The 16,222-nt window shown below is 46.6% G+C and overlaps 1 protein-coding gene across 9 annotated transcripts in view; it reads right to left on the bottom strand.

The window, feature by feature from the left end:
• Positions 1–16,222, bottom strand: part of SLC25A18 (solute carrier family 25 member 18) — a 28,657-nt gene that overhangs the window by 10,682 nt on the left and 1,753 nt on the right. For 3 of the 9 annotated variants that reach the window (XM_035028558.1, XM_035028560.1, XM_035028567.1), the window contains exon 1: positions 247–620. In XM_035028558.1, the coding sequence (XP_034884449.1) occupies positions 247–260 (14 nt within the window). In that variant the 5' untranslated portion in view covers positions 261–620. Of the gene's footprint in view, positions 1–246; positions 621–1,401; positions 1,523–10,579; positions 11,276–16,222 lie in introns of those variants that run through there. The other 6 variants (XM_035028562.1, XM_035028564.1, XM_035028561.1 and 3 more) reach the window with 6 other exon arrangements.

Genomic DNA, 16,222 nt, shown 5'->3' with positions numbered 1-16,222 from the left:
GGGTTGGGGGTGGGGGACAGGGAGGGGAGGACAGGAGAGCAGGAACAGAGGGGAGAAAGAGTAGAACAGTGGCTCCTCCTCCCGGGACCTCAACTCCACACCAGGGACACCTCTCCTCAGCCTCCTATACCCAACAGCAGCACCTCCCGCAGCCAACCTGGGGCTCCCTCCCCCACGTCCAGTTACAGAGACAGGTGAGGGCCTGGGGGCCAGGAGTGTCTGACCACCCCCTCCAGGGGCACTTACCAGGGCTGAGGCATCTTGTCCTAACTCCCCCCAGGGAAATGCTCCTCAAGCTAGGATGCTGCAAAGGCTTTTGGGAAGGAGGCCCAGAGTGCCAACTCTGCCCCCTGGGGCCCCACCAGGGTGTAGGAAGTCCTCAGCTCCCCTCAGAGCTGTCCCTCAGAGCTTCCACCAAGGGCCTGTTCTCCGGCTGGTCCCCACCTTTAGAGCCACATGTGGGAAAGTTTTCCAACGGACTGCAATTTTATTTCAGGCTTAAGTTCAGTCAGAACGGAATTTGAATCCCGGCTATGCTGTTTACTTAAACAAGTTACCTCACTTTTCTGATTCTTTGTTTTTCCCTCTGTAAAACTGGCCTCAAGGGATTTTGTGAAGATTAAGTAAGTTAATGCACTTGGTAAATGATAGCTATTATTTGTAATAAGAGAGGGCGCCTGGGTGGCTCAGTTTGTTAAGCAACTGCCTTTGGCTCAGGTCACGATCCCGGAGTCCAGAAATTGAGTCCCACCCACATCAGGCTCCCTGCTCAGTGGGGAGTCTGCTTCTCCCTCTGATCCTCTCCCCTCTCATGCTCTCTCTCACTCCCTCTCTCTCAAATAAATAAATAAAATCTTTAAAAAAAAAAAAAAAGAGAACACACATTTTTACAATGAGGGCTTCTAGTCAGCACAAGATCACCAGGGCTAAAGTATTCAGATTATCTGATTCTAGCCAAATGTCAAGTCAAGTCACACTTTACATAATGTGAGCACCTCATCCTGGAATTTTGGAAGACTGAAGATAGAAAATAAAGCTTCCTCAGTCTCCTTGGAACCTAGTAGTGTTTTCTTATCTTTCAGGCCAGGGGCAGATTGTGAGCAAAATATTTGCAGGTAGATTACCTGGAAGTAATAAGAATAGATATTCTCTCACACCTGAACCCTGATAAGCAAACAAACAAGCAACTTTGTGAAAACAAATAGAATTGTGACTGAAATTTTGCAGTCTGAGAAGATGCAGTTCAAACAAGGACAAATTTTACATATATATTTTGTATACTGGGGGAAAATGAGTCTCACTTGCTCCTCCCCTGGACTCAGGAATCTGGAAGAGAAGCTGAATGATGTATTGTTACCACAGAAACCCAGCCCAGAGAGTCGGCTGTCTCAGCCAGTTTACCTCAAATCCGGCTTGGACATTCTGCCGGGGGCCAAGGACTGCTGGTGGGTCCCGGCACAGGCTGTCGGCTCCTCACGGGAGATGGCTGGCTGAAGCAGATGTGGTGTCTGTATCCTTGACTCTGGCCCACCGCAGCAGAACGGATAGAACACAGGTGTCAGTGGAGACTGGCCTGAGCCGCCTTCTGGGCAAGCCTCGGTGGGCTGGTTTCCTCCTCTACAAAGTGGTCAGAACAACACTCGCCTCACCGTGTGAGAAACCAAGTGTGTGCTGGGACAGAACATTATTAATACACTGATGCTGCCAACTTGCTTTTTTCCTTTTCCTTTCCGGATCTTTTGGACTTTGTGGATTGAGATCAGAAGAAAGGCAATGAGAGAGGAGGACAGCTGGCCCAAACTAAGGCTCAGGGAGAGGAGTTCTGGGGCATCTGGAAGAAGCCCGCAGGAGTGGTGGTGAGGGAAGCTGATGGGTACAAAAGAGGGATATTAAGAAGAGTTGCTATGGACTAGGAATCCCTCTCATGGTGTCCACGAACTATAATAAAACACTTGAAATGTTCTTTAGTTACTTTTTGGCTCTTAAAATGTGTTTTCTAAACTTACTATGATCCTGTTGAAAGACTAAGCTGCTTTTAAGTCTCTGGACTTATTTATAATTGATACATATAGAAAGCACAAGGACGGTGTCAAAAAGTCAAAGCTATAATCATAATAATAATTACAACTTCTGGGGAGGGGTCCTGCTTGACCCCAGGGGGACGGTGTCAGGAAGAATTCTCCTGAGGCTCCAGTGGAGGCTGGCTTGAGCTCTGAGATGCCTCTTTCCTCCAGGCTCCCTTCAAGCTGCTTTAGGGTTCCCCGCCTCTTACAGGCTCCTCATTGGTCCCTGGGCTGCCAGCAATTTTCTGTTGTTTCCAAGTATTTTGTATTAGGGAAGAAAAGAGAGAGATCAGTCTTTCTCTTGGTATATATTGATCCGTTCAGAAAAAAAAATATTGAGTGCCAGGCACTGACTATTCCAGGTCTGGGGATATAGTTCTCAGGAGCTTAAATTGTTTTTTTTTTTAAGGTTTTTTATTTATTCATTTGAGAGAGAGAGAGGACAGAAGCAGAGGGGAGGGTCAGAGGGAGAGGGAGAAGCAGATTCCCCCCTGAGCAAGGAGCCAGATGTGGGGACTTGATCCCAGGACCCGGAGATATGACCTGAGCTGAAACAAATGCTTAACTGACTGAGCCACCCAGGCGCCCCTCAGGGGTTTAAATTCCAAAGGAGCAGAGAGACAATAAATGAAATAAATCCTAAGGAAACCAGATAGTGATAAATACTCCAGAGAAAAAAAATTTAGAAGGGAAGGAAGGTAAGAAATGTCAGTGGGGTGGGGGCTCGGTGGCTTGACCAAGAAAGGATTCATTTAGGTGATTTGAGGATTCAGAGGTGAGAAAGCAAGCCATGCAGATATCTGGGAAAGAACACTCAGGGCAGAATAAGTGCAAAGGCCCTGAAAGACAGAGTGAGGCTGGTGACCAGAAGGAACAGCAGGGTGGTCAGTGAAGAGTGAACAAGGCGTGGGTAATAAAGACAAAGTCGTAGAGATAATGGGTGGAAGAGTGACCCTGCAAGGCCTCAGAAGGTCTTTGGCTGTTATTTGGAATGAAAAGAGAAACAACTGGAGAGTTTTGAGCAAAGAAATGACATGCTCTTGACAGGACCATTTGGCTGCCGTGTTGAGAATAGAGAGCAGAGGGCCCAAGATAAAAGTGGAAAGACCAATTAAATTATTGCAGGAGGTCATGGCTGCTGGTGGGGGGTGGGGTGGGTGGGAGAGTAGTTTAATTATGGATGTATGTTGGGGTGCCTGGGTGGCTCAGTTGGTTAAGTGGCTGCCTTTGGCTAAGTCATGATCCCGGGGTCCTGGGATAGAGTCCTGCATCAGGCGCCCTGCTTGGTGGGGGGTGGGGGGGTGGGGGGGATCCTGCTTCTCCCTCTCCCTCTGCTCCTGCTCATGCTAATTCTCTCTCTCAAATAAATAAATAAAATCTTTTAAAAAAAATTATGGATGTGTACTGAAGGCCAGGCCACCAGGACTGCCTGATGGACCAGATGTGAGACACAAAAGTAGTTAAGTTGTTGGTCTGAGAAACTGGAAGAATGGTTTTGTAACATGGTGTTTGGACCTAGAACAGGTAAAAACTTGGATCTGTTGGAGAAATAGGAAGCTGGTCTGCAGAGAAAGAAACAGAAAAGTGAAGCAAGCACATATGGAAGAGAAACAGAAGATGGAGATTGTCCTAATGTTGTTTCAAATTCCAGTTTCCAGTTCACTCCTTAATGCCGGTCACATTCCTGTCTTTGGATTCTGTGACACACTCAACTGTCCTGTCAATCAATTAGGTCATTATTGATTAACTTGCTAGAATACAATCTGATACACCCACCCAAAAGAGATTTAATTATCCCCAAAACTAGCAAAGGGAGGGAGGATTTGCAAATTATAGACCCTAAAGCATGGACTCGGCTGAGAGAAAGCAGGGCCCAGGCTGGGGGGCTGGCGAAAGCCCCTCCTCATCTCTGGAGGCTCCAACCATGTCCTCTGAGAGCTGGAGCTTTAGGGAACTTGGGGGAAAATGTCAGGAAATTCAAGTGTACCCACTGTTCTTTGACACACTTATTAAGTTGTTAGGAGAGAAAGATATGTTGTAATTCTAGGTAGCCACCTTAAAAATGAACAGGAAACAACAGGACAAGTATGAAACCCTGTCAGTCTGAAACCAGAGACTCAAATAATTGAGAATCTTGCAGCCATATTCTCTGTGTTTTCTAAATTACTAATTTCTAAATTACTAGCTTATAAATTGTGGTTCACTGGCTTTTGGAGCAGGGGTATTTAAGAGAAGCCAGAGAAATTAGGGACACCCCAATCCCAGGGCCACTAGCACTTCCACGTGGCAGGTGTGATAATGGGATGTGGTAATGTCTCCAACCTTCAAGTGCATTCACCTTTTGGTATGTCGCAAGCGTGTGTGTAGCAGGGACCAGCCTCAACCCCCAGCCCGAGACTGGGCCAGGCCACTAGAAGTCCCAGGCCCGTAGTTCCCTGGAACAGACTTAGCATTCAAAGGCTATGCCTTGACAAGATTTCTGGCACCCGTGAATGCATTAGCAAACCGAGTCAACAAAGAGGAAACTGACAGTCAGCCAGCAAAGGTTTTAAAGGAGTTATCACCACAAAAATCCCACACTTGGCAACAGGGTCCCTATTTGCTCAATCCTTAAGGCAATCCATAGGCCCAAGTATTAGTCATTTTACAAATATTTGTGGAGGGCCTACTGTGTGCCGGTCACAGTTCTAGGCAGCAGGGATATAGTTGAGAACAGTAACAAGGTCCCCGCTTTCTCAGAGTTTAGGGTACTCCTGGTTCTAGCCCTGATAGGAATAGACTTGCAGAGTGATACAGCATGCCCTCCCACCGGGCACTCCTCAGCACTGTTCTCTCCATACGGGACCTGAAGGATCCTTGCAAGGGAAATTCTTCCAGCAAACCAGGCCCTGAGGCAGCCATTTTCCTGACCAAGGAGCTCCCTACATTGTGAAAGAATTTAGCAAACAAATGAATATTCATTAAATTATCTAGCCTTTTTTTTTAAGTTTATTTATTTTTTAGTAATCTCTCACCCAACTTGGGGCTCAAACTCAGGACCTCAAGGTCAAGAGTCAAGGGCTCCTCTGACTGAGCCAGCTAGGTGCCCCTAAATTATTTAGTCTTATCACTTAAGGAGTGCTCTATGCATTAGACTACTGAACAATAGATATATATATATTTTTTAGAAGATTTTATTTATTTGGGAGCAAGAGAGAGCACAAGCAGGGGGAGGGGCAGAGGGAGAGGGAAACGCAGGTTCCCCGCTGAGCAGGGAGCCTGACATGGGACTTGATCCCAGGACTCTGGGATGATGACCTGAGCTGAAGGCAGATGCTTAACCAACTGAGCCACCCAGGCACCCCCCTTTTTTCTTTTTTAAATAGAATTTAGAAAAATAGAGTATTTGGGGAGGGTTGGGGTAGTAATACTAATTATTTAAGCACTGGGACACAGAATTATGAGGATCTACATCTGCAGCTCTCTGGGACCAAGGTGGGGAAGGACTGGATATATTAAAAAAAAAAAAAATCTTTATCTGGATAACAGAGGCTCCCTGTTATTGCCTCTGGATGCAGTATCTGGTCATGACATTATCACACTGGGAAGATAAGTGCATTTATAATTTGACACATGATTATTGAACCATATTAGAAGGAGGAAATTTAAGGGCACCTGGCTGACTCAGTCGGTAGAGCATGTGACTCTTGATCTTGGAGTTGTGAGTTCAAGCCCCACATTGGGGGTAGAGATTACATAAAAAAATAACATCTTAAAAAAAAGAGGAAATCTAGTTGTATGGGAAATGGTATCTGTTTGCATGTCCTCAGGCATCAAAGGGTAGAATGTAGTGATATACATATTGGATTTCTTCATTACCCCATTTCCAGGAACCTCCCTTCTCCCTCACCATTCACCTGGTGGGGACTGCTATATTTCTAAAATGTGACAATATTCTCCCGGGTAATGTTGATTATCTGAGGATGGGCCCCTGATTTAAGCTAGGTTTTTCAATCTCCTCATTAGGTATTTTAGAAGAGAGATTGTGTAGCCTCTTTCAAGTTTTTGTCTGTAACATACAGCACTTGGGACCTATCTGCAGTCATGTTTACTGTCGTGTAGTTTGGGAAACTGAGAGATGATTTTGTAGCAAGAGATTTATGAATAAAGCAGAACCACGGGAGAGAGAGCAGAGTTCTAGTGGGGTATGAAACCCTGATTACAGTGACCCACTTCCTTCCTGACCTTAGGAACCAAAGGGATATTCCACTATCGCTCTAATGAATTAACCTATTGTCTTTTTGTTGTTGTTTTGGGGATTTTTTGTTTGTTTTGAATTGACTTATTGTCTTAAGCAAATTAGAATTAGTTTTTGTAATTGGGTAGCCAAAGAATTTTTAATAAACAAAACTTTTAAAGAACTCTCAAATTCCATTCCATTACAGTTGAGCTGCTTAGACAGTGAATACCGTAAGCCTTCAGAGTTGTGCAAGGTCACTCTGGGCTGGCTTGGAGAGGGATCTAGACGTGGCCTTAAAAAATAAGGGCAAGTTTATAAGGAGAAGAGGAAGGGGAGGTGGCCTGGATGCGAAAACTTTGTGAGCACAGGGGCCAAGCAAAGGGCTGAGGGACAGCTCACTGCCCTGGCTGGCTCACCAGAACGGTGGAAAAGGGCTGCAAAAGTAGGTTAGGCCAGGTGTGGAGAACCCTGGACTTCCCCAATACAGTTTGTGCGCCCCAAATTAAGTAACTTTTCACAAATTTGATCCTATATGTAGTAAGAAAACAATGAATGCTTTTAAGGGGCAAACTACCATGTCGAATGTTGTATGAGGAAAATAATTCAGGAAGAATGGGTTGAGAAAAGGAAATTTCCCCTGAGAGACCAGTTAGGTGGCATCATGGCAAAGCAATGAAGTCGAGAGAAAAGGATTAGGGTGGTGGAGGGTACAGAGGACAAGGGATAGCTGGGAGAGAACTTTTTTTTTTTTTTAAGATTTTACTTATTTATTTGACATAGAGCGAGTGAGAGCAGGAGCAGGGGAGCAGAGGGAGAGGGAGAAGCAGACTCCCTGCTGATCAGGGAGCTGGATTCCGGGCTCGATCCCAGGACCCCAAGTATCATGACCTGAGCCGAAGGCAGACGCTGAGCCACCCAGGCACCCCTGGAAGAGAACTTTTTAAAGAAAAAAGGGCCTGGACATGGCAACTGTCCAGGGCTGAAGAACCACGGAGCTGGGGGAGGCCTGAAACCTGAGGCTCGGAGGAACTGAAAGACAGGCTAGGAGAGGAAGCTGCCCAGAGGGAGGGAGAGGCACTTGGAGAGAAGCCAAGACTCTGGGAACTGTGCCCTCCAGCTCTGTGGGAAGTGGGTGAGAAGGCACCCCTCACTTGGCAGGGAGGACACCGTTCTGCTAGTGAGTGACACCAGGCTAGTCTTTTGACTCCTTAGATGCCCAATTTCCAGGAGCATCTCTGCTCTGCGTGTGTGTGTGTGTGTGTATACACAATGGGGTGGTTTGTCCCTTCCTCACCCTACTGCAGGCTCTGTTTCACAAAAAAGAAGCTGGCTAAGGACGGTCCTAGGCAAGAGGTCCTGGTGGGGCTAGGAGGGAGTCCCTGTGGCAGGGCCCTGCCGGCCTACCTTACCCTGTCTCATCCAGGGGTCCTGCGCCTAACAGCAAAATTGTGACCCATCCTGTGTGCTTCCCTAGGAGATAGCTAATTAACAGATGCTTAGGCGGTGATCAGTTCTTTTTTGTTAATAATGAACCATTGTTCTATTTCTTAAGGTATTTAAAGTACTAAAAAAATTTAGAAAATTTGGAAAGCACAGAAAACTCTAAGGTAATTTTTTTAAAAAGTAAGCTCTACACCCAACATGGGGCTTGAACTCAAGACCCCGAGATCAAGAATTGCATGCTATACCGACTGAGCCAGGCAGGTGCCCCTAAAGTAATTCTTACTACATTGTTTCCCAGGATCATATTTTGAATGAGGCTGTCCAGAGACACATCTTTCAGAGAGATGATTTTAGGTAGTGAGCTGCAGGGACCAGAGCAGGCCAACGTTCTCTGAGCTTCTGATTACACGGCTTTTCATTTGTCCCACATTAAAACATTCTATTATCTTGACTTCTGTGGGCTCCTTGGCTCTCCCCAGTGGCTCCCTAGCCTCCCAGGACCAGTGTCCTTGCTCACTGGTGACCACAGGGTCCTGCCAAGGTTCTCAACTCCTTCCATTCCACACAGCCGTCCTGAAAGTCCATTTCCTCCTGGGCTTCGGTCATTGTCTACTTGCTCATGACTAATGGACTTGCAGTTCAGGCTCTCTGCCCTGAGCCCCTCACCATCATCTTAACCAGCTCCTGGGCTGTCCCCGTCTTAGCAGCCTGGCCTCACCCAGTACAGTAATACCTCTTTTTACTTGTGTCCACCCGTCTAGGCCTGCTGTTCCTCCTCCCGGTTCCCTAGGTCTGAAAGCTGCACCATCAGCGATTCAATTATCCAGGCCACATACGTGTGCCATCTTTGATTCCTCCTTTTCCTCTTATTCCCCCACCACTAATCAGTCACCGTGTTCTGGCAGTTTTTCCTCCTAAAATGGTGCTACTCAGGGTGTTGGTTCAGTGCTGGTCTGTGACAAGTACAGAAATTGAGAGTAAAGGCTTAGAAATTTTTATGGTATCTCAAGGAATTCCATATTTTAGGATGTACTAAGAAAAATGTGAGCTTTATCATTTTATTTTTTATTTTTTTAAAGATTTTATTTAGGGGCGCCTGGGTGGCTCAGTCATTAAGCGTCTGCCTTCGGCTCAGGTCATGGTCCCAGGGTCCTGGGATCGAGCCCCGCATCGGGCTCCCTGCTTCTCCCTCTCCCACTACCCCTGCTTGTGTTCCCTCTCTCGCTGTGTCTCTCTCTGTCAAATAAATAAATAAAATCTTAAAAAAAAAAAAAAAGATTTTATTTATTCATTTGAGACACAGAGATACAGAGAGAGAGAGAGAGAGAGCATGAGCAGGGGGAGAGGGAGAAGCAGGCTCCCCACTGAGCCAGGAGCCCGATGCGGGGCTCGATCCCAGGACCCCGGGATCATGACCTGAGCCGAAGGCAGACGCTTAACCATCTAAGCCACCCAGGCGCCCCTATTTTATCATTTAAAAAAAATTCTATTTTTCTAGCAATTCATCTTTACTGCATTTTACAAAATTATTTGTCCATAATGGACAGGGGTAAACAGGACTTTCATCATGGGTAGAAAAAAGCTATCCTAAGTTTCTCGTGGGCCCACCAGCCACTGCTTATCCCATGGGTGTCACTCACTGCCTGGAGCACCCAACAGCCTCTCCACTCTGCCCCCTGCCTTCAGCCTTGCTTCCCTCAAATCCAAGCTCCACAAATACGGCCAAGTAAGCGGCACCTGGGTGGCTTAGTCGGTTAAGCAGATGCCTTCAGCTCAGATCGTGATCCCAGCGTCCCTGCTAAGTGGGGAGTCTGCTTCTCCCTCTGCCTGCCACTCCTCCTGCTTGTGCTCTCTGTCAAATAATAAAGTGTTAAAAACAACAACAAGCAAACATGGCCAAGTAAGCAAGCAAAAGGGCAAGTCTGGTCCCAGTTGCCAGCCTGCCATTTAAGCACTTCCCCGCCTATAGTGCACTGCTAACTTCCCAGCACTCTTAGGACAGTTTCCCAACCTTGACCTGGACCCTCTACCTTCCTGCTTGACTGTGTCTTCCAAATCACCCCTCCAACTACTCTCCCTGCCAGCCATTGGGAACTCTCCCTTCCCAGAACACATCATAGTCTCTTACGTCTGAGCCTTCCACATACTGTCCTGTTGACTAGGACAATTTTTCCTCATATCTACCTGATGAATTACAAGTTGTTTTTGGGCTTCAGCTTCTCACACAAGTCCCTCTTAAGTCCCTCAAATCTTGGCTAGGAGTCCTCTTCTATGATCCCATTTAATACCCAGTTATAGCACGTACTACATTGTATTACAGTGGTTTGTCTACTGGACTCCACCTCCAATCAGAATGATTAAGTTACTGGGAGAGGCAAGGCAGTCTTAGGGTTTTACCCCTGGAGCTTGGTGCAGAGGCATTCAATAGAGATGCTGGAATCCATGAACCACGAGGGGGACCATCGCCTTTAACTTTGCAGCCAATCTTGTCATGAGACATTCAGTTCTGCTCTTCAGTTGCTCTCATTTCTTCACATTGTGAGGAGACACTCAAGGAAGAGGACCATTCTCTCTCTACCTCCTCTAATTAGCAGGGCAAGTGAGAGTTCCTCAGAGGTAAGCCCCTTACACTAGCAGTGCCAAGAAAATGCCTCCTGACTTAGATGTTGCCTGGGATGTCCTATTGTTAGGGGGTGGCCACTTCCTCTTGCCCACCTCCTTCCTACTCTGTGTAGCAAATGAAACAAGACCCTTTCCCACTGGCTGCTCTGACCGCTTTCCCAACTGTTTATTTGCTAGAAGTGGATCTTTCCCTACCAACTCTAAGCTTGATACAGACAAGACAAACACTTACCTGCTTTCAGTAAGGAACCTTCTGCTTTTTCTGGATGCCAAGATACAGGCCAGATCACTGCTGAACTGCAGGAAGGGTTGGTTTACATTCCTCTTTTGTTATTGGCGCTCCCTCCTCATGCCCACACAGCCCTTTCACCTCGGGCAGGAGAGGAGGGCAGGTGGTCATGAAGCCATCCTCCTCTACTCCAGTCCCCAGCCCCTCTCCCACCTCCCACACCTGTAGATTGGGTTTGAATGTAACCCCAAAGAGGCCACTATGCAGCCTAGCCAAGCCCAGTCCTACCTCCCCAGGTGGCAAGCAGGTGGCTGTTTACTTGGCTGTTGTATGACTGGGACAAAACTTCAGGCTGGAAAAGGCTTTGTTCAGGCAGCCTGGGGGTGGGGGTCAGGGGAGATTCCACCCACTCAGAGACCTCGAAGTCTGGGAGGAGGACAAACAATGGAAAATCGATGCAATGCAAACACTTCTGCCAGACTTTTGGGGCCAGAAGCTAACCTCTGCTTTTCAGACTCCCCCACTTTTGTGGTTGCAGGTGATTGATTGCCTGTTCCAGTGATTCTGTATTTTCAGTGGTCTACCACGTGCTCCGCTGCGGGGGGCGGCAGTGTTGATGGGGCACATTCCCTGCCCTCACAGCTGTTACAGCTGAGCCAGGAGCTCAGGGCTGCAGCTGAGTTCTTCCAGCCTAGACAGCTGGAAAGATTTCAGGAAGTAGTCACTGGTTTTCGACTTGACAACCAAGAGCAGTTAAAATTAAACCTGGCTTCTCTTCAGTGGCAAATTGTCTAATTTGGGGCAAGGGATGAGGCAGTCGCGGAGAGAATAAAGCTGGTAACATGTTGGGTCCCAAAGGTAGAGGACCTTTTTGTCTGGCCAAGGATTTGGGAGATGAAGAATCAGCATGGGACAGACTTTGATGTCAGAGACCCAGGTTCAAATTCCAGCTTCCAAGTTAATAACTACCTCACTTTAGGCAAGTTATTTAACTTAGTGCCTTTCTTCATCGAAGGGGGATGGAGATAGCCACTTCATAGGACTGCTATGAGGCAGTAGAGCAGAGTGGTTAAGAATCGGCTTTGGAGTAAGGCTGCCTTTGAACTGGTTTGAATTCCAGGTTACTACTTACTCGCTGCGTGACCTTAAACAAATTACTTCTCTGTGCCTGCGTCATCTGTGAAATGAGACTCAAAACTTAGATGTAGAGCATTTAGTACATTTAGCACTTAGTGTGTGGCACATAAAAGGTGTTCACTAAATGATAACTTTTCCACCCTCCCTTTTCCTGGTGGGCAATGGAAAGCTGATATAGGACATGGAGTAGGGGCCCATAGCAGACGGTTCAGGTTTATCGCAGCACAAAGGGGTTTGGACAGGTTGGGAGATTACAATAATCCAGGCAAGAAATAAAATGAGAAACTGCATACAGGAGGGAAGAGATGTGATTTCTGTGAAGAACTGATAGGGCTTGGCAGTCGATTAAACATGCCAGAGACAAATATGGCTTGAAACATGGATCAGCAGGAAAAGATATATTATCACCACAACTAGGAGTATCAGAAGTGGACAGGTAAGGAGAGAATGGAGAAGAAAAGTTTGGCTGGCTATTGAGTTTAAAGTGGCAGCCACAAAACGGGATGGCGAGGTGTACAAGAAAGAGTGCTCCCACTTCACACCTGCTAGGGTGATACTATCAAAACAGAGAAAACATGTGAGGGTGAGGATGTGGCGAAATTGGAACTCTTGAGCATCACTGATGGGAATGTAAAATGGGGCAGTGGCTGTGGAAATTGGTAAGGCAGTTCCTCAACAAGTTAAAAACAGAATTACTGTATGATTCAGCAATTCCATTTCTGGGTATCCACACAGAATTGAAAGCAGTGCCTCAAACACATTATCTGCACACTCATGTCCATTGCAACATTCATTACTCACAATAGCCAAAAAGGGAAACAACCCAAATGTCCTCTGATGGATGAATGGATAAACAAAATGTGGTCTATACACACAATGGAATGTTCTTTAGCCTCAAAAAGGAATAAAATTCTGCTACATGCTACAACATGGATGAACCCTGAAAACACGCTAAGTGAAATAAGCCAAAGAAGGACAAATATTGTGTGATTCTACTTATCTGAGGTACCTAAAACATTTAAATTCATAGACACAGAAAGAAAAGTGGTTACCAGAGGTTGGGGGAGAAGGGAGGTAGGGAATTAGTTTAATGGGAATAGATCTTCACCATGGGATAAAAAAGTTCCAGAGATGGACAGTAGTAATGGTTGCATAATGATGTGAATGTACTTAATGCAACTGAAGCGTACACTTTAAAATGGTTAAAATAGTATGTGTGTATTTTGTCACGATAAAAAGGAAGAGAGATGAGCCATGAAGCCAGGATATTACACTTCAACATAAATGGATGACATTGGAGGGACAGGGAAATATGTCAGTTGTAATGTTTGTTATAATAAAATGGCTAAGAAAGGGTGTTAAAAATAAGCAAGGTGTAGGAAATGAAATTGCCAATCATTCTGGTAAAAAATTTAAAACAGTGGCAAATAAAAATCCTGGAACAATGGCAGCAGGGACACATGGTGTCCATGTCCAATAGGAACTTGGAAAGGGTGACCAGAGCATGGCAAAAAGTCCAACTTAAAGATGGACGTCAACTGCATAGAAGGACAAGTAAAGTTGCAGGTGACGATAATAACCATCTAGAGAAAGGTGTATGAAGAGGAAAAAGGGGGCAAGTCTTAGGAAGAGCACAGCTATTCGAAGGGAGAAAAGGTAACTGGGAGGGCAGGCTGTGGAGACCTGGGTGAACGTGGGTCATGGCACCAGTGAGAACCAGTTCCAAGGGGGCTGAGGCCATGCAAAGGATTTAAGGGCTGTGAAACGGATCTGGCGGAGGCTCTGTAACTAAGTCGGTAGTTGTAGAAATGTGGGGAGGAAGCCACATTGCAGCAGACAAAAATGCCAGGTTCTATTGGTAAAGAGTTTGGATGAAGGTATGGGGTGACTGGCTGGCTCAGACCAGCATGCAACCCTTGATTTTGGGGTCCTGAGTTTGAGCCCCATGTTGGGTGTAGATACTACTAAAAAAATAAACTTAAAGGGACACCTGGGTGGCTCAGTTGTTAAGTATCTGCCTTCGGTTCAGGTCATGATCCCAGGGTCCTGGGATGGAGCCCCACATCGGGCTCCCTCTCCCTCTGCCGCTCCCCCTGCTTGTGCTGACAAAATCTAAAAAAAAAAAAAAAAGTCTGGATGAAGGTAAAGAGAAATAAATAGGTGATATTTAAGTAGAGGAAACTGGAACATTTATAGGGAGGGAAGAAAGGAGGAGAGACTAACTGATGGCATGCGGTCGGGATGCAGATAGGAGAGGCTGGATGCAAAGCACAAGGGCAAATCAGCTTTGGTGAGGGGACATGACTGGCAGCAAAGAACAAAAGTGAAGATCTGGAAAAGCACAAAGTTAGAGTACCATGTGAGATGGTCTCCCTCTTTAAATAACAAGGTCAGTTATTAGTGTTGGAAAGCAAGGACGGGTTTGAGGTCTCTTTGAGGCTCTCAAACAGCAGCAAGCTTGTTAAACACGCAGAATCGCGGGACCCAGCCCAGGCCTAGTGAACCAGAATCTGATCTTAATAAGATTCTCCAGGTGTTAAAGTCTGCAAGCCACTGGTTTTGCAGAGTGCTTTACAATGTTTTTTTTTTTTTTTTTCAAAGACTTTGAGATAGAGTGAGAGAGAGAGAAAGAAAGAGAGCACGAGCAGGGGGAGGAGCAGCGGGCAGAGAGAAGCAGGCTCCCTGATGGGGACTTGATCCCAGGACTCAGGGATCATGACCTGAGCCGAAGGCAGCTGCTTAACCTACTCAGGCCAACCAGGCGCCCCGAGAGTGGTTTACAATGTTGACTGCACCACAGAATTACCAGGAAAGCTTTGAAAAATTCTGATGCCCAGGCTGCACCCCAGACCAATGAAAAACTCTCTGGGGTAGTGTTCAAGCATCTAATTTTTTTTTTTTAAAGCCCAGGTGTTTTGTTTTGTCTTGGTTTTGTTTGAAAGATTTTAAGTAATCTCTACACCCAGTGTAGGGCTTGAACTCACAACTCAGAGATCAAGAGTTGCATGCTCCACCAACTGAGCCAGCCAGGCGCCCCAATGGCCCAGGTTTTTAAATCCCTAAATGGGCAGCCTGGATTGTCCACCATTGGTTAAGAGCATTGCAAAGCCAAACATAAACTCACTAAAATTTGTTGAATAAGTCACAACAGCAGGTGTGGGAGAGGTCACAGGGAATATACAGGAGATGTTTAAAAGCGGGAAGGGTCTTGGGGCGCCTGGGTGGCTCAGTCGTTAAGCATCTGCCTTGGGCTCAGGTCATGATCCCAGGGTTCTGGGCTCCCTGCTCAGCAGGAAGCCTGCTTCTCCCTCTCCCACTCCCTGCTATGTTCCCTCTCTTGCTGTCTCTGTCAAATAAATAAAATCTTAAAAAAAAAAGCTTGGAGGGTCTTGACATGACTGATGGCTGCAGTGGTCAGTTAGGTTTGGATCGCCCCCAAACACCCAACGCTGCAGAAGATGAGACAGAGGATGCAGACACTGGGAGTGAGGTCTGATGGAGGAATGTGGGGGAAGAGAGGCCAGGTGTCACGGAGGGCAGGGCCGGGATGGGGCCTGGGTGGGCAATGAGGGAATTTCTCAAGTTTGCAGCCATTCTTTTTTTTTTTTTTAAAGATTTTATTTATTTATTTGAGAGAGAGAGAATGAGAGACAGAGAGCACGAGAGGGAAGAGGGCAGAGGGAGAAGCAGACCCCCTGCTGAGCAGGGAGCCCGATGTGGGACTCGATCCCGGGACTCCAGGATCATGACCTGAGCCGAAGGCAGTCGCTTAACCAACTGAGCCACCCAGGCGCCCGTTTGCAGCCATTATTGTTCTACAGTCCTTCCCTGGGCTTGGATTAGAGGAACATCCTTAACCTTTATCCATGTAAACCAGCAGGGTGTGGGATCAATGAGATAGCCTGCTCAGATGAGGAGTGGATAAGGATGGAAGTGTAAACACCAGGGCTGTTCCTATAGGTCAGTGTTTTCAAACTTCAGTTTGTATCAACCCCCCCAGAGGGCTACTTACACAGACTGCCCAGACCCACCCTCAGTCAGCGTCAGTAAGCCAGAACTGGCATTTCTTTTTTTTTAAGGATTTTTATTTATTTATTGAGAAAGAGAGAATGATAGAGCACATGAGAGGGAGGAGGGTCAGAGGGAGAAGCAGGCTCCCTGCTGAGCAAAGAGAAAGATGCGGAACTCGATCCCAGGACTCCAGGATCATGACCCGAGCTGAAGGCAGTCGCCCAACCAACTGAGCCACCCAGGCGCCCAGAACTGGCATTTCTAACAAATTCCCAGGTGATGCTGGTTGTTTAGAGTCTACCCTCAGAACCAGCACAACAGATTATGTGCTCACAGGAAGACAGATGAGACTCACTAAGGAAGGCTGAGGTAGTGGGGCCAGGCCCCAAACACACTCATTTCCATAGACCTATGTGGTCTTTAGGGACGTCCTCTTAGCACCACACAGGAGAGAAGGACTGGTGGTAGTCTGCCTTGTCTTCATCAGTGTAGTATAAC

This window comes from Mirounga leonina, unplaced genomic scaffold, assembly GCF_011800145.1.
Source record: "Mirounga leonina isolate KUSES-001 unplaced genomic scaffold, KU_Mleo_1.0 Mir_201, whole genome shotgun sequence".
NCBI classification, from domain to species: domain Eukaryota; kingdom Metazoa; phylum Chordata; class Mammalia; order Carnivora; family Phocidae; genus Mirounga; species Mirounga leonina.
The sequence above is the reverse complement of the archived record's forward strand: the minus strand, read 5'-3'. Positions and strand labels throughout refer to the sequence as shown.